Consider the following 24147-nt stretch of genomic DNA (forward strand, 5'->3'; position numbering starts at 1 on the left):
GAACCAGCTAATTTTCTCATTTTCAGGATAAAACATAATTACCTAAATGTAATGAGGAATTAATGATGATATTAATGTTAATATTCTGACAAAGAAAATTTATGTTGAAGTTATTAAAGTGTATTTGAACTTATGCACAGGTCATGCTGGTATATCTAAACTACAGTGACAGTGTCTTTGAAATGTGCTGATTACAAGTTTATTACAAAACAGTAAACATTAAAAAATGGTTTGAATGGTTTTCCTCAATGACAGCTGAATTCAAAACATCTTAAGTCTCCATTATCATTCCTGTTAGTATTTTCTACATGGTTATTCTCCATAGAGCAAAAATTAAAAAAAATGGAAACATTCTTTTACTAAGGCACATTGGAAGTTAAGAAACAAGTAAGTATCAACCCAAGAAATCATATATTTTTGAAGATTATGTTTATTTATTTGAGAGAGAGCGAGAGAGAGCAAGTGGAGGGGAGGGGCAGAGGGAGATGGAGAAGCAGACTCCCTGCTGAGCACAGAGCCGGATGCGGGGCTTGATCCCAGGACCCCGAGATCATGACCTGAACCGAAACCAAGAGTCAGACGCTTAACCAACTGAGCCACCCAGATGCCCCCATAATTTTTTTAATATGTCTTTAATTTATTACATTAAACTCAGTTAATCTATAAGTGTTTCTCTCACAAATTATAAGTAATCTACAAACCTTCAGTAATAAGGTGTGTGTCCTACACATCTGAGTATTTCTTATATGATTAAGACACTGGAAGGGACTATAAAGCACAAAATTGTAGCAGCAAAGCTTCTTAAAAATAAGTAAACACACACACATGTATATCTAGACTTGGAAAGTAAAGCCAAAGCCAAAAGTTCTATAAAGCCAAAAGCTATCAAGAGATACTATATTATTTTCAACATGCAATATATAACTTAAAATGCATCCCATTTCATGATAAAATGTTAAAACAGTAATCTGTAAAATAAAGTGATAAATACAATGCCCCCTAAAAGTGCTCCCTGCTGGAAAATGACATCATCTTTTAATTGCACATCCAAAGTGATTGAAAACATGTCCAGACTGAGTGTGCACTTGCTGACTTTCTCTCTCCCCACACACGTGTGTGTGTGTGTGTGTGTGTGTGTGTGTGTCTTCTGTCCATATTCTGTCTCCTTGTAATAGAGAAAAATTCAGTAGCTGAGTTGCCAGCAGATTGATATGGAATAAATTGTCAGGTCTCATGAGTTTCTTCAATTACATACTGTTTATACGTTTATTTAAGAGGTCTTATGGAGTTTAAATCTCAAAGATGGGCAATACTAAACCTCTCCAATGGGAAACCTTCAAACATATGAATAGAAACTTGAACTTTCATCAGAGTATTGTCAATGTGCCTATTAAATAATTATCCAAAGAAATAAATGTTATTCATTTGCAACCATGGAGGTATAATTATTGTATTATTATAAAGCGAATGGCAGAACAGGAGGAAAATTCGTGTTTGCTCTACATCAGCTTTGAAAATTCTGCATCTTTCCTAAGTTGCTTTGCGAATTTCAAGTAAATATTGCCCTGTCTTAATAAGTCTCGATTACACTTTATTTTTAAAATTATAGCAGGCACATATTTCAAGAAAGGAATCCAAATGCAGCAAGCTAATATATTTGCTTAATGTGGTTTAATTATTATATATGCTACATACTGACATTTATGCCGCTACTCCTTTTTCACAGAAAAGACATTTATTTGCCCTGCAAAGCAAGGCATGGAACTTTAAGCCGTCAGCTGACTGTACTAAGTGAAACCATCAATTATCTGGATTTTTTTTTTTTTTTTTGCTGCATTAAGGTTTTATAAAGAGGCAAATTATAAAGGGCATTATTGTGGATTTATTCCAAAAAATAACTTCAGGGCTGTTTCCTGGGCCGGCATGAAATCAGTGTCATCTCTTTTATTTTCTGGGTATTTAGGCTGTACAATGAGAATTGATTTTCTGAGTGATAGCCCCGAGACCTTGCAGGGGTCTCACTTATCGAAGAAAGGTTCGATTATGTTCCCATATTGTACTTACCAAGGAAGAAAAAGCAAGAGAATATACTTCACAGAAACTCCTCAGGAGAACTTATAATAGCCTCCAGTTACCTGGATTTGCACATCGAGATAATTCAGATAGCCCATTTCTCAAAAGCCCGTGCAACAGGAATTTATGGTGTGGGAACATTTTATATTTAGGAGCATTTATATATACTCCCAGTGATCCCTGAGTTTATTACATAATCAGAGTAAGTTTTTAATTGCAATTCTGAGGTAAGATAATTACATATATGGTATCTGAATCACCCACAGTGCTGAGTAAAATGAAAGAATCATACGGTATATACAGCCCCAGAAGGCTGTGTTTAGCACTTCAGATTCCAGGCTGTTTTGCAACAGAGATTGAAGGCCTGCGTGGTAGCTGGACTAGAGGACACTAAGCTCCCTGCTAATCCTGAATCCTATGGGATATTCTACGGAATGATGACACTTAATTGGCCAGACCTTGAGGCTTCTTGCTTTCCACTGTGTGTTCCCAGAAAACGGTAAAATAGTAAAAGGCACATAAATGCAAAATGCCCACAAAAGAATACAGCAAGCTAATAAAACAGACTGCAAAGCTTAATTATGTTCAGTATCAAAACAATGGTAATATGAAAAAAAAAAGGATGTTAGCTTCTTTTGATGTGAACCCTGGATTCTTGCTCTGCCAAAAAAGGGGGGGGAAACCTTATTCTACAAAAATAATTTCATCCACTGTTTAAGAAAACAAAACCCTTGCATTATCTCCCTAGCTTACTAAGATTTTAAAGCCGAACTGTGCAAAGCTGGTTGGTGGGAAGTGAGAAAGGATGTGGAATTGGAGCCTTGCTGGCTTCTGGCAGAGTCTTCTGGACGCTACGTGTCTTACAGTTGCTCTCGAGCTCAGCACCACCACGGCTGATCTCTGACGAACTGAATTTCAGGACACCAAGAACTGCAGAAGAAATTTATTAACTTAATATTTTGAGTCAAAGGGCCATCCCTCTCTATAAAGAGTGGAAAACTGCTCTAAATAATTCATAATTTTCTACAGGAAAATTATAATGCTAGATTTTTCCCCCCTATAATTTTATAAAATCCTCCTCCTGAAATGCCACTGCCTTTCTGGTTAAGGTTGGGAAGTTGGGCCGCGCACTTCTCAGCCCTTGGTCTCCACCACGTTCACCCTCTGTGGCTGACTTCTCGCCGTCTCTCCAAGCCCAGGAATTTCAGGAAGCCTTCCCTGTTGGCACCTTCTCCACATTCTGCATTTGTTCTCCAGATATTATTCATTTCTTCCGTGTTGTACTGACTTCTCTGGTATTTTTTTAACCCCCCCATTTGTGTATGTATGTGCATATGTGTGTATATGCATGTGTATATGTGTGTGCATGTCTGTGCATAGATGTATGTGTGTGCATATGCATGTGTGTGTATATGTGTGTGCACGTATATGGGTATATGTATATGTGTCCATGCATATATGTGTGTCTCTATGTGTATGTGTATGTGTGTACGTACGTGTGTATGCGCGTATGTGTGCATGCGTGTGCACAGGTGTGCATGCGTGTGTGCATGCGTGCATGTGTCCTTTTAGACTGTGGCTCCTCGACAAACACATTACTCACGTGTGCATCCCCAGAACTTAGCACATGCTTCACACGCACTGGGCGTTCAGTCAACACTTCCAACATAAATGAATGTGAGTATGGAAATACAATGATAATCAGGCCACTGAGTGAGATACAATCCTTTATCTGAGACAAACAGGAGAAACAGAAACTAAAAAAGTTCTTTCAGCTGATACAACCTCTAATGGTGCAGGTCTGTCAAAACTTGAAATCAAGCGGGGGGTGGGCAAGGCAGAGGATGTTGACTGACACACATGGGAAGGCCCAGCCGGGGCAGAGGAGCGCCTCACAAACATTTAGAGAAATACAGAGAAAGAGAAGTGGCACTCAAGGATTTCTACCCAGCTGCCACTTGCCTGGAGGGACCTCTCTCCGGCGCCCCGCGCACCTGCACTCTGGGGTGTGGGGGAGGGCGCCGTGCCCTATGGCCGAGAGGGAGCCACAGACGCCCCAAGAGGCATTCACGATGCACTCCACTCCAGAACCCCTGTCAAACTGGTCTTCTCACACGTTCATCTCACACGTGCATTGAAGGTAACGGCCGACCGCGAACGGCTCTTGCATTTATCCACACGCGCTCTTCCTCACCCTCCCCACATCCGATGGCTGAACAGCCCCGGCCATTCTACTCAAGAACCACTCTCAGCCCCCCGCGCTGGCTTTGGTCTCCCTCCTATTTTCATCTCCTAGCAAGTGTCCCCTCCGAACCAACGAGAAAGCATCTACCCGGTCCTCCTGCCCCCTTGCGGCCTTCACAGCTCATGAGAAACCTCTTCCGAAATCAAATAATGAAAAAATAAATAAACATCACAAACACCTGCTTCCAATCCTTCCCATTTCTTCTTTTTTTTCTCTTTTCTTTCCCTCCCTTTGTATACTTTTGGAGGGAGGATTCTTGCTTAGGGTTACTGCTTACAAATTCCCTGGATCCAGGCAGGACTCTATAAAGCGGTTCCAAACCTCCTCTTTCCAGCTTCATACCCCGCCGTTGGAAGTCAGGTCTCCCTTCCCTGTGGAACACTACCGGCCTTGTTGTGAATTCTGGCTTCTGTAATTCTCGACTGCGGTGCCTCTCGCTGAGCCCCAGTGTTCGGACTCCCCGCTGACCGTCGGTCCCCCCCGAGGAGGGGAGGTCCTCGAGGTCGGGCGCCAGGGCTGAGCCACCCTTCATGCCGAGCTCAGCGCGCCGCAAACACGCACTCCCGGCTTGGGGTACGCTGGCAAGTACACGGACACAGCTCTCAAGTGGCCAAGCTGTGCAGGAAGGGCTGAAATCGCGCCTTCCCCGACGCGGGCGCGGCAGGGCTGGAGGGGCTGGGCCTGGGCCGGGGGCCCCGCGGCCCGGGGTCGGGGCGCCTCCGTGGGAACGGGGTTCCGCGTTCCGCGCAGCGCCGCACAAACGAGCCTGGAACGCACGCCGCCCCGCAGGGCTCCGAGCGGCCGCGCAGTCGGCGCTGAGGCTGGCGAGCGGCTGGGCCTCTGCCGAGGAGTGAACGACCCTCGGCCCAGGCGGCGCATCCGGAGGAGCAACCGCACCACCGGCGAGAGGGGCTCCAGCCAGCCAGAGGACACCCCGATGCCCCGGGCCCATGTCATGCAGGTCACCGTGTACTGCGTGCGGAGCGACCTGTCCGAGGCCACCTTCTCCCTCCAGGTCAGCCCGGACTTCGAGCTGTACAACTTCCGCCTCCTCTGTGAGCTCGAGTCCGGCATCCCCGCCGACGAGATCCAGATCATCTTCCTGGAGCGGCTCCTGGCTGACGACCACCGCTCCCTGAGCTCCTACGGCCTCCGAGACGGCGACGTGCTGGTGCTGCTGCAGAAGGAGGGCGCGGGGCCTCGGCCGCCCGCACGGACGGCCAGCCTGCGGCGGATGGACCGCCCCGGGGCAGCCGAGCCGGGGACGTCCAGCTGCCGCGCGCCCCACGCGCCCCACGCGCCGCACCGGGCCCCGCGGGGCCAGCAGCCCCACGGCCTGGCCTCGGGAGAGAAGAGGCCGTCCGCGCAAGGCCTGGACAGCCCCGCCCTGATCCGGAGCATGCTGCTGTCCAACCCCCACGACCTGTCGCTGCTCAAGGAGCACAACCAGCCCCTGGCCGAAGCCCTGCTCAGCGGGAACCTCGAGACCTTTTCTCAGGTCCTCATGGGGCAGCAGAGGGAGAGGGCCCTGCGAGAGCAGGAGCGGCTGCGTCTCTTCGCCGCCGACCCCTTTGATTTGGAAGCTCAGGCCAAAATAGAAGAAGAAATCCGGCAGCAGAACATTGAGGAAAACATGAGCATCGCGATGGAAGAGGCTCCGGAGAGTTTCGGGCAGGTGACCATGCTCTACATCAACTGCAAAGTGAACGGACACCCTCTGAAGGCTTTCGTGGACTCTGGTGCCCAGATGACCATTGTGAGCCAAGCTTGTGCCGAGAGATGTAACATAATTCGGCTGGTGGACCGCCGGTGGGCTGGCATCGCCAAAGGGGTGGGCACGCAGAGAATTATTGGCCGGGTCCATCTAGCCCAGATTCAGATCGAAGGCGATTTCCTCCAGTGCTCGTTCTCTATCCTGGAGGAGCAACCCATGGACATGCTTCTAGGACTAGACATGCTCAGGAGACACCAGTGCTCCATCGACCTGAAGAAAAACGTGCTGGTGATCGGCACCACGGGCACGCAGACTCACTTTCTTCCCGAGGGGGAGTTACCCCTGTGTGCCAAGCTGGTGTGCGGTGCTGGGCAAGAAGACTCTCCAGACAAGGAAGTAGCAGATACTATCAAGCATTCGGTCAAGGATTTAGGACAGAAAAAGCGTTGAAATGCGTTATGAACATGCCACTATCTTGGGGAAGCCTCAGGTCCGGGGAGATTCTAAGACAGGAGCTCACTGGCAATGTAATCATTAAAAACATCAGTAACAACCAAACCTGGCTTGGGGACTACCTTCTGGGATCCGTCACTTGCTTGATCTTGGCCCCCCCTCCATTTCCCTTATCCAAAGATCACCGAACCTCATCCCAGGAAGGCTCTGGAGGCTGGAAGTGATTTCCAGATAACCCATGAAAGGAAACCTTTAGAGGCACTGTCCCATCAGATTACAGGGTGGGGTGGCTTGTCCAAACCAGATGATATTTTGCAGATTCCCTAGAAAAAGCCATCACTGTAGACCCTACCAAACATCTACACAAAACGATTTCAGATCAGCACTAACAATAATTTATATTAAGAGAAATATGCCTATTTTCCCAGATATTGCTTTCTTTGGGAAAGTTCTTAGAAATGGTGAGTTGGTTACACTCCAGTTGATTAATACTTACAAATGTCTGTTTTGGACAGTATAAAGGCCGATTTCCTCATATTTCATGTCTTCCCTTCCACTGGACTCCCCTAGAGTCATGCTCGCTGCAATCTGCCCCTGCAGGCCATTTTTGCCACATTTGAGAAAATGGATTTTTCTCCAGGAAGTCTGAAATAATGTCCTCTTTCCCCTGTATTCAAAGAAACCCTGGTCATAAAACAAAGGCCAGCAAGTAGACATTTTTTTTTTTTTTTTTAAATTATGGTGCATCTTGGAAGCCTAGTGATTGTCACGGTGGGGCCAGTGGGGGGTAGGAGCAGGCCGTGCTCCAGATCCCTAATACTCATTTCAACTATATCATCTTTTTTTGTTGTTGCTTTTTTTAAACAACAACAAACCTCTGCTTTATATATTAGGCTGCTACAGAATATTGTGGGAACAGAGGGTTTCCCTGTTAAAGTAACATGTGAAAACCTCTGAAGGAGAAGATGTCTGAGCCCTCATTCAGCAATATGATCCGTTCGAACAACCCATGCTGCGTTACTCCTGGAAGAGACCGGACCCGTTATAATCTGTGGCTAAAACCCCTGACACAACGGGTCCAGGTGCCCGAGGCCATCAGACTCAGAGAGTGTTTCAGGGCAGTAACCCATCAAGACGGATATATGAGAGAAAGAAGGGTGCAAAGTCAAGAAACACATGTTCTGATTCTAGCTCTGCTTTACTTGGGCAAATCAGGTCACATTTTACACAGCTCTGATTTCTCGTCTGTAAATTACTTGGGAGGGGAGAGCCGTTTTCAGGTTCCAAGATTATGTTACGATTGAGGGCATCCTTGCAGTTACTCTCTTTTCCCAACAAAATCTGAAGACACTCAAAGCGTTCCCTAAAGGCTACAGGAAAAAAAAAAAAAGTCCTTCCCTACCATCACCTTTCCCTACCATGCCTTTCTTGGTCTGCTTCTTTCTTTTTTTTTAATTTTATTTATTTGAGAGAGAGAGAGAGCACAAGAGAGGGGGGAGGGTCAGAGGGAGAAGCAGACTCCCCGCCGAGCAGGGAGCCCGATGCGGGACTCGATCCCGGGACTCCAGGATCATGACCTGAGCCGAAGGCAGTCGCTGAACCGACTGAGCCACCCAGGCGCCCTCCTGGTCGGCTTCGTGGTGAGACTAACCATCTTATTTCTCTCTAGCGTCACTTCTCACCCTCCAGCCACCATTACTCTACCTCTCATGTTCTTCTTCTCGTAGGTGCTCCCATGCTCACAAGCCCCAACCTTGTCTACATTCACAGCAAGGCTTATTACACTCACTAAACTGCTAAAAATGAGCAATGGACAGCCTCTTTTCTACTTTTGCTTCTAAGTACTCAGCAAGTGGTAACTAACAAAACGAAGGAAGAAATCCAGAGTAAAGCCAGGGATAAGCAATTTAACGTCTGTCACTAGATGAAAACGGACCTGATAAATACAAGGATTCCTTCACAGATAAAAACATGCATGTTCCTCAGCAGTTTCTACCAGACTCTGTTTCCAGGCCCATTTATGGAAAACGCACATCTGATGTGCATAGTCCCATATGGGACTACTCGACATAAAAGTCTGATATAGAGCCGATCAGGATAGCTAACCCGTAAAAGCCAATCTAAAAAATCATCAGGTCTTTAAACTGAAAGATGATTTGCACCATCACAAATCTAAACATACACACCCTCCCTTCTCAGAAGAACATCCCTCCTAAAATAGCTACAGTGGTTCAGGACCAGTCTCAAGAATAATTCCTTGTTTCTGGTTTTGAGCTAAACTCTATTATTCCGTAACTTCCAATAAACTTGTCTTCACTCTCCCTTCTTCCAAGAACATATTTAATTAATGTAATTTCTCTGGCATGAAATAATCCTTTTAATATATGAAATCAATGTCACTTGAGTATTCTCTTTTGTAAGCTCTCACTGGATTATTTAATTATTTCTCATAGCATAAGTTTGGAGTCACCTAAAAATTTCTGTCATGTTCCTTTGGACATATTCCAGCTTCTAAATATATCACTTGAGTAAATGGGTTGATAAGTTAAAAATAGTTTTATTGAACTGAAAAGTGACAATCTCAAAGAAAAATCAATAAACAGTGAATTAATTAAGCGATGTCCTTCCTAATTTTTAACATCATTGTCTTTCAAATCAGAAAATGTTTTAAAAATTAGTTTCATGGATTTAAATCTTGACTCAATCAAGTACACTTGAATAGATCCTAATCAATTAAATTTTAAATGGATTAGTTTTTAGGAAAAGGTAACATCTTTTGCATGCCTATCATGTAAATTAGGTGCTATGCAAAGTACCTTGCGCGTATTACTGCCATTAATCCTCAGAATAAACCCTCAAAATGGTCACCATTAATCTCATTTAACAGATGAGAAATTCAAGGCTCAGAATGATGAAACATTCAAATACCCAGAGCTTCGTGTTTTTAAAACTTTTTCTTGACAATCTACGTTTTAGATTGTGACCCAATTTCACATCTCACACACACACACACACACACACAAACCAGTCTGTATCTCTGAAACAAAAAGATCCTCGAAATAACATGAAATGTTTTATCCGTTCCCAGTCTCTTACTTTGAAAAATTATATTTTTATTACTTAAGAAAATATATTAGACGTGTCCCGCTCATTGTTATCCAACCAACGTGTCCTGACCCACAATTTGGAAAAACCTGACTCATCAGATCAGATCACTGAGTTCAGATCTTTCTGATTTCAAATGCCAAGTTCTCTCCACTATTCAACCTTCTTTATGTGTCACAGTAGAGTCCTAACTACCAGTAAAAAATGTTACAAAATGTCGCTAATTGGATTCTTGCTACAGTATGCAACTAAACCATGTACAGAAGTTTCCATAAAATGGGTGAGACTTCAGTGTTCAGGGCCCTCCCCTGCTGAAATGAATGCCAATAAACAGCCCCACTGCTCTGTAAGTAAAACAAAAACAAAAACCTATGGAAATTACCTAAACACTGCAAGTAAAAATGACCCCAGAGAAGCAGCCAGCAGAGCACACAGAACCATTATTTATTGAACACCTATGAATTGAGCACTGAGCCAAGTTGTTACAAGCGGGGAAATGAGTAAGTTACAGTTCCAGACCCGAAGGTGAGCACAGCCTGGTAGGGCAGGGGAAAGACTTGTAACCAACTCAGGATGAAAAGGGTGCACATGGAATTAGTAATATGTTGGTGCAAACGAAGGAAGGGGTTTTAATTTGGGGTTATTATTAAAGTAAAAAGCCAGTAAAATGCACTTTCAATATGTCTACAATGACCACCACTGATGCTGGACAACAAAACATTCTCTCCTCCTAAAGTTCAGGTTTCTAATTTAGAACTTATAATATTTACTGTTGGGGATTATCTACTATTGGGAATTTACTACCTGGAAAATGATGAACAAATCTTCATTTTCTCTCTACCCATTAGTAATCAGGATACAGCATACCACATGATGAAAATGACCTAATGCTGTTAAAGATAATAAGGCCTTAAAAAAAAATCCATTAATCCCTTGATTTCTCCTCATGTCCATTTAAATGCCCATCTTACATGAAAGGAAATCACTACTGTTGATAAGCATGCATTTCAAGACTGTGGTAATGCATTCTGCCGCAGTTAAACCAGAAGGCTCATGTTTGAGATTTGTAGAACATACAGTCTCAACTTCTTTCTTACAATACCAGGTCATAAAGTTTCTCTTGTTCCTAGGGGAAAACCCACTCCCCCCCAAAGAAAAAAGAAATGGAGATCTCCATATATGAATTCACTTTCATTGTAGGGACTAAATGCAGCTTTTTTTTTTTTTTTTTTTTTTTTATTTGAGAGAGAGGGAGCAAGAGAGAGAGCACCAGTAGGACAGAGGGAGGAGAAGCAGACCCCCCACTCAGTGGGGAGCCGATGCAGGGCTTGATCCCAGGACCCTGCGATCATGACCTCAGCTGAGGGCAGACACAACCAACTGAGCCACCCGGGTGCTCTTAAACGGTGCCTTTTTAAGAGAACACTGCATTTATTTCAGAGGGCCCTTGCTGACATCCAACATCCCACAAAGAAAACCGTGAGTGAATGGTGGGAGAGTGATCTGGGACTCACACCAGGCGAGACCGCTGGGGAAGATGCCATTCAGTGCTAACATTCATAGCGGTTCTTTGAGGTTAACAAGAGCCTCGGAAACCAAAGAGGAACAAAGGTAAAGTAAGGGTAGAGAAGAAGGAAGGGATTAAAAAAATCCGAAAAATCTGTGCTTTTAAAACTAATTCTCTCTTGGTTTACCTGCTGTTTCATAAGGTGGGTGGGGACTGGGCTGAGATTAAGGATTAGCTCTTAGGGCCACAATACCTCATCCATCCTTGGCAAGTTATCTACAATGAAAATGTTTTCACATCCCGGCCTGAGTCCAACATGCTTTTGAACCCTGGATTGTTCGCATGTCTGGGTCCACCTGTTAGAATCTCAGAATTTTAAGAGTCTGTGATCAGAAAAATGGGGTCTGCCATCCTGCTGTTTTCATGGATCCATTTAACAGGCTGCGGAGATGAGCCCACCTGTGGTGGCTTTGTCTCTTATTACCACACTGAATGTTTTCTGATGGTTTCTTTCTTTTTTTTTTTTTCTGAGGAAAGACTTTTATGATGAATCCAGCTTTTCTATTTCTAATCAGTAAAGCTTATTTTATGAAATCCTTAGAAAAATCATGATAATTTCCTCCTGTGTTGAAGTCCATGCGAGACAACATGAGCAAAAGAAGGTGCGGAAGAAGTGTCTATTTTCCTACTGTTAATTGATATATTGATGCTGTATCCCAATAAAATAGACACTGATTACCAACATAAGCATATCCCAGGTAAAATAATCACTTAATGCCATCAAATCCTTACCCTACAACATCAGTCACTATTCTACAATCTCCCCCTACTAGCACTTCACTACAAGGACCTTGACATGGAGAGGAAAATTAATTTAAGGTTACATTAATTTACATAGTCTCCCTTCAAACCCATGTCGCGTCTAGGGATTTAATTTGTCTATCTGTCAGAAAGTATCAATGTTTCGCATTCATCGATGTCACTAAAAATTCAATATATTTTTTTCCAAGAGTCCAGTCACTGTCCTATGTCATGCAGAGAGACAAAAAAAAAGTAAGTTGCCGTCTTAGCCTTTAAAAGTTAGAGGAGCTAGAAAAAAATACCAAGTAAATGGTTGCAAAATAATATTGAACACAGTGCTGAATCATGAAATACAGAATATGAGTTCAGGGGATGATCTCCTGTATCCTGAGATGCTAGCGACAACACAACAGGATCTCTTGGGCAAAATTTTCTTGAGCACCTACTATATGCCAGGCACTATTCAGGTGCTGGATTTGCAGCAACAATTTTCTGATGCTCAGCTGGTACTCTGATCTGTAGCCAGCCAAACAGGAGAATCTGTCCCCTCCTTAAAGATGGGTCATTCAGGGTTGCTTTGAGGTGACCCAGCTAACCAAGCCAGCTAGCCTGGGGCAGATTCTCAGGATAAACTTCAAGGCCAAGTCTGTGGTCTGTTTCTGCCTTGACCCACGGTGACACCGTGCTCAATTTCCTTCCTATTAGGGGCTTAGTCTTGGAGCAGGGTTTGACAACTGTAAACAAATACTTCTCTCACAAGCTAATGAAAAGGCGTAGGGCTCACACAATGCATGAACAACCAGCAACACGGGCAGAAGAAGCTAACTCTCGAGATGAGTCAATTTAATGGAACATTTGTTACACACCTAAAGTCCAGGGAATGAGAGCTGGAGTTGTCAGGGACAATGAGATACGAACCAGATGGCAGTTATATAAATGTTGGCGGACTTTGCAAACCTGGAATGGGGCCCAAATTACCAACAAAAAAATCTAGTAAGTGTTGGGAATTTCTGAAGGGATAATAATCCTGTTCATAATCATATCTTTCATCTTTGGTATTTTGTATGAGGTCAACAGTACCCGATCAAAAAATATAAAGAATGAATGAATAGAAAAGCCCTACATTTATTAACAAGCTGATACAGAGAAAGTGTGACTTTGTATTTTTTGTATAAAAATATGTAAGTATAATTGAATTATATATAGACAGATTATCTTTGTATAATTAGAATAAATAAATATATTCTGGGTTAATAACATGGTTGATATTTACATATACAGATTTAAATGTAAGTGATCTGAGAAATCAGTCCTTAAGGTGCTTTTAATCTGGTAAACCTGCTAACTGCTCCACTCTAAGGACAATTTAACTAGCGTTTGCAGGGGCCAAATCACTCCTGCCCTCAGTCCCAGGCAAACCAGAACAGTCAGTCACCCTACAAATGTTGGAAGTGGGTCTTCGATTTAAGGCACACGAACGTACTGCGGGCACCTCCAGACAAGCTGCAGACGTAACAGGCCTGAAGGATCGATGACCCATGTTACCAGTATACGTCCAAATACATGTTGGATGTAGAACGTCCTGATCTATTTGTACAGGAGAAATAACCTTATTGGAACACATTCCTCAAATATGTCTGGACTGGAGAGGTAATCATTTTAAAAATCACAGAAAGCCACAACTTAAAAGAAGTACTAAAGAATCTAGTGAAAGAACCCTGTACTTTTTTTCAAGAAAATCCAGAAGTTGACAAAGCTGCTTTAACTGTCAAGACTTCCTAGAAGTGGTATGTATTTATAGTACACAATATGAAAATGAGATGAGTGGAAATTGATGTCAGAAAACGGGAGCACGGGGTCCTCAAAATAAATACTTCAAATAACAATGAACTAGGATTATCCTGAAAAAGCACCAATAAAACAAAATTATGCCAGTGTTTATGCTTAGGATGGATTGAATTCAAGTCTCAAAGTAAATCCCAGGTTTTGCACTTTAAGGGGCCCTCTGAACAGAGGAGCAGAAACTTCATAAAGGAACCCAAACGAAAAACGATGTCACCTCCGCATTTATTTGGGGTTGCCCCGGAGCCAGGAGAAGGGCAAGACGCAAGGAGGAGAGTGGAAGGTAGGTCTGCCCGCAGGGAAGCAGCAGAAGACAAGCGGGTTTCTGATAAGAAGCTGCTTACGGACGGCAAAGCATCCCACGCGCAGCAGCTCGGCTGAGTATCTGGTCGAGGAGTGCAAGAAACACGCGAGGGCCCCGACGCGGCAGAAAGCCTGGCAGAGCTGGGGGCTGGGAGGCAAGGGGAGGGAGGGCGGCCTGACAGTAACCCTTCCATGGAAGCCGAGGTCCGAGAAGGTCCTAAGGGAAAGAGGTCAACCACTAACGTACCAAATAATGTGAAGAAAGGCAAAAGGGCCAAGTGAGACTTTTACCTTCGCCACCAGAAGGACAATAAAGCCAGAGCGGCTTTCAGAGAATTGAGGGAGAGAAGCGGAAGACTTCAGGGCAGCCCGAAACATGTACACAAGGCAACTCTTGTTATCCATCGAGCCAGTTCTTCAATCCACCGTGTCATAACTTTCCTTCTGGCCTATCTCTTCAACAATGTAGAAGGAACCGATATTAAGAAAAACTGTCCATAAATATACTGGAGCCAGGGCTCCAAGCGTTAGTTACTCTATCAGCAACAGCTGTATGACGTTAGACCAACAGACGGGCAGTTAGACTAAAATAGAAGCAAAGATATTCTGCGTTCAATCACTGGCAACTGCCGCCCCTTGGGATCCAGAGCCGTAACTGACAGAGACCCGTCTCACGGCTATTCCACAGGCTCTCGGAGTTTCTGTCCCATTGGGCAAGGTCTCCACCGTCAGAGCCTCATTATGTAATGACTCTTAAGTGTCTGGCCTCAAAGTCTCTTCATTAATGCAAGAAACCAAATCAGTGCTTGGTCTTTTTCTCTAAGTGTTCAGTAACAAAGTTGTATGAAAAAATGCAAAAACCTGTCCAGGCCCCCAACTCTTCACAGGGATTCAAGTTAAATTGCTTTTCACAAGCCATTTTGCAAAAACTCCAAAAGAACAGTGGAAAATATGCTGTTCGATGCTTTATTTTTTGAAAGACACTCTACACATCTTTCGAGTTGTGGCTGATACTCTAAAGGCACATGTGGAAGTTTCAAATCCCCATCTGCACTGTCACTTTCGATGGCTCTGTGAAGGTCATCCGGCAACCACCTGAACAGTCTGGTAGGAAGTTCAGAGAAGAGGTGAACGGTTCGGCACCCTTTAGCTGAAATGCCAGGAAGACTAAGTGAAGGTGACCGGTCAGATGAAATGCATTATGTTCATTAACAGATGGCCAAAATGATTTACTAGTACATAGCTATGGTAAATCTGCTATATCTTTGACAGTGATTAAGAAGCACTGACTTATTTCAGTCTCCCAAGATACAGATGAATCATCTCGTACACATTTGTGAGAAGACAAACAGCTTCCTGGATTCCGTACGTAGAAGAGCCTTCAGTGAAAACTGGTGGCTATCGTAGGGAGGCAAATAAAGAAACCATGTTTAGCGTCAGAAGCCAGCTGAAGCAAATGTTTCCTGAAGAGCAGTGGGCCCCACACTGCAGAGAGGTTAGGAAGAGGGCTGAGAATTTGGGGCTCGATTTGGCAAGATGGAGGCGGTCACTGGCAGGAAGGATGTTGCGGGTGCGGCGGAGACAGAAGGGTGAGTCTGAGGAGGTCAAGGGGCCTGCTGGAGGGACGGAGACGGGGAGAGAGCTGGGACCAACAGCTCTCAGGACGGAATTCTTCCAGGAAAAGCTGAAACACACCTTCGTAGATGAAGGGGCCGTGAGGGCATCCGTCTTACTGTGCACGTCACTGAGTAGATCTACGTGTTGACGGAAATCATCCAGTGGGGGGAAGTAAGTGAAGAAATAGCGAGAACAAGGAAAACCTCAAGAAACACAGTCCTCGCATGTGAGGCAGCGATGGGGCCTTCAGAGCAAGAATTCATGGCTCGTGGCAGAACAGAGATGCAGACACGGGCTCGCAGCGCTGATGGTGGGAAGACAGCCAGCTAGCTCGATCTTCTATCGTCACAGGGACGTAAGGTGCAAGAGCACCAGCGAAGCGTGAGCGGAGGGCCTGGAGGGCCCAAAGACTGAGAGAACGAGACTCATTCTGGAGCAAGAAAGACTAGACTGAGTCGGAAAGGGGACTGAATTTCTGACCAGTCCTGGCGGCCCACTTAAGATTCCAGTGTCAGTATTTTATTACTTTTTTCATTATGTTCAGTTAGCCACTGTGTAGTACATCATTCGCTTTTGATGTAGTGTTCAGTGATTCATTAGCTGCATATCACACCCAGTGTGCGTCACAGCACGTGCCCTCCTCAATACCCATCACCCTGTTACCCCTCCCCCCACCCTCCTTCCCTCTGAAACCCCCAGATTGTCAGTTTCAGTATTTTAAATAAAACTAGCTCTGCTGGGGCTCCACGCTCGGTGGGAAAAACGGGGGCTGAGGATCGCACCAGAATGCCCCCAACTCTGAGACCCTCACTGTAGCTTCAGGTGTCCATCTATCAGGGGAAGCTTTCACAGATGGATAAACCATGCATCCACTTAATTCACCACCACCAATCCTCGCCCTCAGCCCCCAAAGCAGTTTTTAGGCTGAAAACAGGTTGTGAGCCAGGCAAAGTGAACAGAAGCTGGGCTTGCTATTTCCTCAGGCCTTAGAGGTACTAATAAGCAGTGGAACAGGGTGCCGATTAAAGCCAGGAAAAGGAAGAGCCCGCACAGGGTGATCCAGAAGTGAAAAATCAGCTCTCCATTATTATGGAGACCACGGTCATTAACTCTCATAATCCTTACACAAAGCGGATGCCCAGGAGTGGGCGGTGGGGGGGGGGTTGGTATTCAGGTATCCCCAGAATGGTAGTGAAGAGCATCTCACTACCATAAAATGAGAAAAATTAATTTTAATTGTATTGACCATAAGGCCTCCAACGTGAACTGAGAATTAGCTGACAAGGACAGGGCAGTTATTAAAGGCACTATAACAAATTCTACTCAGATGATCAGTGGGGTGCTCCAGGCACTGCTGTTCATGACCTTTCTAGCTGACACCTTCATTAATGATGTCTAAGAGGAGGGCCAGCATGGCACTGGATTTTCAGAAATGATTCTACCATAGGAGTTATTCCAAATGTAAGCTTCCAACATCACAGTAATAACTTGAGTAGAAATGAATACAAAGGTTCTTGGAAAGATGTAAAATTTAAGACAGGCAATTAGACTGAGATAACACAGATAGTTCTAGGTGAAAATCTTAAATAGTAGGATGGGGACAGTAGCAGACCATGCCACCCCCCCAAAGCTGCCACTCTGACATCCCAAATATTTTGAATTAAAGTTGCTTAAGAGACGAACCATGAGAGACGATGGACTCTGAGAAACAAACTGAGGGTTCTAGAGGGGAGGGGGTGGGGGGATGGGTTAGCCTGGTGATGGGTATTAAGGAGGGCACGTACTGCATGGAGCACTGGGTGTTATGCACAAACAATGAATCATGGAACACGACATCAAAAAGTAATGCTGTAATGTATGGCGGTTAACATAATAAAATAAAATAAAAAAAAAAAAAGAGCAAGCCAGGGTGAGAAAAACTCTCTGACCCTCCTTCACCCCCCTGAAAGCAGGAACTAAATCTCCCACACAAAAGGCACCCTCCTTCTGCAAGCAGGGTAGAAGGCATCTCTACCACCAGAGACAGGGAACTTAAGGCTGAGAACTAAGAATAAATAAGCCTTGCTACTTCTTTCCTAATTTGCTGCCCAACGCCCAAACTTCTTTGTCTTGCCAAATCTTCACAGATTGATTGTTTTCTTGTCAAAAAGGTATAAAAGCTGCCTACTTTGGTCACTTCTTTGAGTCTCATATTTTTATGGGCTTCTATACATACCAAATTAAATTTGTTTTTCTTGTTAACTTGTCTTATATCTAATTATTAGATCAGTCAAAGGACCTAGAAGGGAAATGGGAAAAAATTTCCTCCCCTGCAATGGTGATTCCTGGGGGGAGGGTCCCCAGTGATCACACAGTTCCCAAATGGTTTTATTAGTGACACTTCTTGAATAAAAACACCTGCCAGATATTATAAACATGATGTTGTGTCTACAGAATGTAATCACATATATGCTTTTTTTTGCTTTTTCAAAAAATTTAAGAAAATATTTTTGGCATAGATTTTCAATTGGGGTAAAATTCACGTAACATAAAGTTAACCATTTTGAAGTGAACAATTCAGTGGCCATGAACAAAGTCATAATGTGGTGCCACCACCACTCCATCTGTTCCAAAACGTTGTCATCACCCCAAAAGAAAACCGTGTACCCACGAGGCAGTTACTCTGCACACCCCTGCCATTATCTTCCTAGTCACGGGCAACCCCCAATCTGTGCTTTGTCTTTATGGATCTATGGATTCTGTATATTTCATCTAAACAGAATCATACAATATGTGGCCATTTGTGTCTGGCTTCATTCACTTAGCATAAGGTTCTGAAGCATGCGTCAGTACCTCACTCCTTTCTGTGGCCAAAGCCAACGTGCTTTTGAACGACGATGTTGGCTTGCAAGCATGGCATGGACCTCCCTCCCAGTTCTGAGCGACAACAATACGCAGAACCCAGCAGAAATCCAGTGAAAACCAGCCTATTCTGATTAATGACAACTCTTTTTTTTTTTTTAAAGATTTTATTTATTTATTTGAGAGAGAGAGAATGAGAGAGAGAGAGCACGAGAGGGAAGAGGGTCGGAGGGAGAAGCAGACTCCCTGCCGAGCAGGGAGCCCGATGTGGGGCTCGATCCCGGGACTCCAGGACCATGACCTGAGCTGAAGGCAGTCGCTTAACCAACTGAGCCACCCAGGCGCCCTAATGACAACTCTTACAGAGAGAAGAGCAAACAAGAGCTTGTTTTGTTAATTCTACTCTAAGGAATCATTCATGAAACTGAATATGCTACAGTCAGAGAAAACTTTCGTAAGTGACATTTTGATCTTTACTAAGGAGACATAATAAACATTCACTAATTACTGATGAGCTGGAAACGTTGGAATTCCTTAGCTAGAACGCAGAATGTACTCAGTAAATTTCTGTGGAGTGAATTGCAATAGGAATAGAAGAAACTTTGGTTTTGTTTGTTTGTTTGGGTTTTCTTTCCGCTGGTTTTTTTTTTTTTTTTTCTGTCCATCTCGAGTTAATGCAATATGGGTGACATGGCAGGCAGAGTTGTTCCTTTTTCTGGCAAAAACCATGTGGATTCTCAGAATTTTCATGAACCTGCTTCTAAAACTGGTAACTGACCTACGGCAGGGATGGGGGGAGAGGGGGGCTTTCTATGAAATGTCCTGAGCAGTCTGTAGAAAAAGTCAGAAAGGATCTTCCTTTTTCCTGTTTTAATCTACATCTTCATTCTGTGGGAGCTTTATTCTAACAATGTCTGGCACAGAATTTCTATGTTTTTATTCACTGACAGAAACAAAGTGAAGTACCTTCTGAGACAGAATATTGGTCTTAACTGTAATTTTCGGGCTATGATTTCAAGTCATACTTTCTTCTATTAGTTGGTTTATATGCTTATGATTTAATTGACCAGATACTTTCTTATTATGAAACCTGGAATGGGGAGCTTCTGTTAAGGACCTCATTCCATTGAACTGAAGTGGGACAGCGATCTAACTTGATTTCCTAATGATACTTTTGAGGAAAAAAATGGGCCCTTTTTATATCATAAGGATTTTCAGAAAGAATACTAAGAAGCTGTGACTCTATTTACAATGTATACATTTTCCTCCAAGGAGACATTATTTCATTCTCTCTTGTATTTTAGATAGTTGGGTAAAAACACTATGCAAAATAACTGGAATTTGACTTTTCTCTGGGTCTGTTTTTTCATAAATGTATATCTTAAAGTTTGTGGTCATTTTATTTACTCACTTAACTTAAATGAGATGGCAATTCATGCCTGCAGAAACTAATCGTTTCCCAAAGAGCTTTTAAAATGCAATTAGCTTATTACAAAAATGCTCCAGATGGGTCTACCCCATTCCTATGAAAACGTGTTAAATAGCTGTAAGATCTATGAATTGAAGATAAATTATTTATATCTTTCAACATAATTGTAGTCATCTATAAAATTAAATTGCAGCCACATAAAAATAAACTTTTTTTGGTGACAAATCAGTTATGTAGTTTGCAATAGAAGGTACAGAACGAGAAGCCCATATATTCAACAAGGCAGGATTTTATAAATACTTGCATAATCCAGAGAAATCGAACTAGATATGATGCTGAGACACAAAACAACACATGCTCAATGTAAAATTTGATCAATCCGTAAAATTGGATGAAGCAATGGCCCTGAATTCCGGAGGCCTCCAAACAGCAGGGCAATCTTGGCTGTGACGATACTGCCATGTAGCAGAGATAAACGAGATTTACAATGTGTAGCCAGAGGCAGAACCGAGACATTTACGAAGGGCGAAGATTCATGATCACAGAAGAGGCAGGGAGGCCAGCATAAGAGGAGGTATGATGCTTTTCATGAGCTCAACTTGCTAGGAGCCCACAGTGCCTACTGTTCCAACAGCGAGAGCCAGACAGGTGGTCCTCAGGGAGCTCTGCAGCAAACACCCCAGCCGCAAACACCACCACACATGGATGGCGTGTTTACTTCACCAGTGGATTTTCACGGTTGGGCAACGATTACTAGAAAGGAGGAAGTCTCCTGTTTCTGGGAAATATGGCTGGTAAAATGGCAGCCACATTTTTGCACAATATCCCCCGTAGTTTGCTTGTTCAGTACTGTCATCCTCACATTCACTGTTGACCTTCAGCATTGGTGGTGTTTTAACTTCTTAATTCTACTGGATGTTGGTCAAAGAGTGAGGAAATCATCTACTCTCCCCATTAAATCATTTAAAAGAAATGGGTCAACCGTAACAAGAAAGTAGGCAAAAGTCTCAAGCAGGCAACACAAAAACAGATGAGAACAAAGTAAGAAATGTGAACTAATGTTCAGTCGCATTAGAAATAAAATAAACACACGGGCAATGAAATATCACTGGTAACAGGGCGCTGGCCAAGTCTTTGGATAAAGTACTTGGAGTCGAAACGGAGAGAAGGGAATTCAGACGGTGACGGATACCCAGGAGCACAGGAGAATATGCAGGGACAGGGGGTGTGCAGAACGTCCTTCAGTTGCTTCATGCTGGCTGGGGGCAGGGCAGAGGGACAGTGGGCGCTCACATGGCTTCACCTGGGAGATACGTGGAGACATTCAAAGGCGAAGGAAGCCACCAGTAGAAGTTAGAGACAGACGGGAAAGAAGGGGCAGCAGAGCAAGAATCCTGGAGAGGGGCAGGTTCCAGAGAAAGCACAGGTGGAGTCTGGTGGGTCGGGCAAAGGGAAGGCGGGGCCCCAGGTGCAGCAAGGACCTTACTGTCCCCACAGCCCACGTCTCACCCTTGAAATCAGAACCACAACAGGAATCTCTTAGAAAACGTTATGCAAATAGCATGTGGCCCTATAAAAGTTTATTTTTTTAAAGATTTTATTTATCTATTTGAGAGAGAGAGAGAGCACAAGCGGGGGGGGGGGCGGCAGGCAGAGGGAGAAGCAGGCTTCCCGCCGAGCAGGGAGCCCGAGGCGGGGCTCAACCCCAGGACCCTGGGATCATGACCTGAGCCGAAGGCAGATGCTTAACGACTGAGCCACCCAGGCGCCCCCAAATTTTATTTATTTTAATTTAAAATTTTTAATAGAAACACTACCTGCTACTACTCCCGGATTTTTATGCGTATGTCATATCTGTTGAAAAGCAAATTCTCTGACAGGAAAAAGGATGCCCTACTCCACTGTAACACAACACAGCAATTCATTTCACAGAATTCACAATAAGGAATTAACATATATACCACATACTATTTAACATATAAATCACATATACATTCAAGTTTAACACATACACACAAAGAGTCTGGCAAGTAGAGTCAGATTCAAGACCAGGTATTTATCAGAAAGAATACAGATTTTAGCGTCAACAGAGACATGGGTTTGAATCCTGGCTCTTCTCAATTTCTAGCTCATTCTTTTTGTTTTGTTTTAATATTCTTAAAATTTATTTTTTACAGAGAGAGAGTGCACACGTGTGCAAATATGAATGGTGGGGAGGAGAGGGGCAGAGGGAGAGGGAGAGAGAATCTCAAGCACACTCCCTGCTGAGCACAGAGCCTGATGTGGGGCTTGATCCCACGACCCTGAGATCATGACCTGAGCTGAAATCAAGAGTCAGACACTTAAGTGACTGAGCCACCAGGTGCCCCAGTTTCTTGCTCATTCTTATTCACTGCTGCATGTTTGACATTTGGGATAGTGTTTGGCTTAATAAATATTTGCAGAAGGAATAAATGAATAAAGGGTTTTTTGACTTGAGATTTGGGTCCCTTATCTGTAAATGGAACTAATAATCCTCCTTACTCAAGTGTGTTACAAGGAATAGAAATAACAGATTAATGTGGTAATACAGAGTCCAGCACTTAGTTGGAGCTGTGTGGTAAGTACCAACCTTTCATAGTAAAAGTAAAAAAAAAAAAAAAAATCATAACTCTTTGAAGAATTAAGAGAAAGTTTCAATAAATCAGAAATTTATCTTTCTTAAAATCTGAAATTCATCTTTAGTGTGATCAGTTTGAAATAGTTTTTACCTGGAGAAATGTTTCCAGAGTTTTTACTGAAGTGACCTACTAGATATCGATGTGTTATTTCCCCAGTGTGAGTCTTTTGAATGTGCTTAACTACAATGATCCAACGTGCTACAGAAATGACGATGGAAGCACCATCATAATAGAACCGTTGCCATAGAAATGGTATTTCTCCACTTCGCTCTCTTCATTTGGATGTATTTCCTTCATATGAGAGTAAGAAAAAACACTCACACAAATAAAACACTGAAAGCAATTTCTATTTCTCGCTTAAATTTTTCTTTTTTTTGCCTTTGAAAATAACATGCCTAATAAAACATAAAATCAACAAGCAGAAGCCGAATATTCCTCCCCACCTCAAAGTTAAAAGATGAATCTACGACATGGACATAAAATGGGCAAAAACTCTGTGACCCTAAAACTGATCGTAAGTTTTACCTATAAAAAATCTATCAAACAACAAAGGTTCTAAAAACATAGAATAGAAAAGAGAGAGTTATCCATACACATATCAGATTATCTACAAACATAAAACCATCATATATCCAAATTGTTTCTTTTCTATATTCTTTACCCATGTAGTATATGGCTGGATATTTACTATGAAACTTGCCCTTATATGCACACATCTTTGTCTGGACATTTGTAGTGGGCTGTGGAGTGTCCAGGAAGAGGTACCTTCGAGTCCTAACCCTCCATAACTGGGAACGTGGCTTTATTCAGAAAGAGGGTCTTTGCAGATGGATTTAAGTTAACGGTTTTCGGATTAGGTCATCCTGGATTTAGGATGTCCTTATAAGAGAAAGGAACAAAAGTTCAAGGACACAGAGATGCAGAGAGGAAGGCCAGGTGAAGAGAGGCAGGGACGGGAACAGAGCAGCTACAAGCTAGGGAATATCGAGGAGGCTGGGGGGCCACCAGGAGCTGAGAGACAGGCCTGGAAAGGAATTCTCTCTGAGCCCCTGAAAGGAACCAGCCTCGCCGACATTTTGACTTTGAACCTCTGGCCTCCACAAGTGTGAGGACATACGTTTCTCAGTTGTTTTAGACCACCAAGTCTGTGGTGATTTGTTACAGCAGACCCAGGAAGCTAACCCAGCATTCAACAGGAAAGGTGGGTGAAGGAAAGGGAACTTGGTGAAGCGGTAAGCACTCTGCGTTTAATCACATTTAATCTCATTAAACCTTCGGGGAAAAATGCCCCCTTTGACAGGGGAAGAATTTCAGGATGAGAGAAGGGATATTCTCTAACATTATCACCACTCTTAGATCCCAAGAGAATACTAGTTTTGATTAATTATGGATTAGAGTGAAAATATTTTTGTTGAGGGGTGTTGTAACCATGACATGCTTTAGTAAACACATTCTTTATTAGCATGACAGTCGCTTCTAAGTAAACTCATCAAAAACTGCATTTTAGGACAACAGTTTCTTTCTATATTTATATTTTAGTAAGTTTAAAACAACTCT

General features: G+C 43.4%; 1 protein-coding gene across 4 annotated transcripts in view; it reads right to left on the minus strand.

The window, feature by feature from the left end:
• PDGFD (platelet derived growth factor D) overlaps positions 1-24147 on the minus strand; it is a 229909-nt gene that overhangs the window by 101631 nt on the left and 104131 nt on the right. The window contains exon 1 of one of the 4 annotated variants that reach the window (XM_027579124.2): positions 6982-7130. The exons of 2 other annotated variants lie outside the window; for them this stretch is intronic. In XM_027579124.2, the coding sequence (XP_027434925.1) occupies positions 6982-7021 (40 nt within the window). In that variant the 5' untranslated portion in view covers positions 7022-7130. Of the gene's footprint in view, positions 1-4639; positions 6582-6981; positions 7131-24147 lie in introns of those variants that run through there. One more of the 4 variants, XM_027579121.2, reaches the window with a different exon arrangement.

The sequence above is a fragment of the Zalophus californianus genome, chromosome 11, assembly GCF_009762305.2.
Source record: "Zalophus californianus isolate mZalCal1 chromosome 11, mZalCal1.pri.v2, whole genome shotgun sequence".
In the NCBI taxonomy this organism is placed as follows: Eukaryota; Metazoa; Chordata; class Mammalia; order Carnivora; family Otariidae; genus Zalophus; species Zalophus californianus.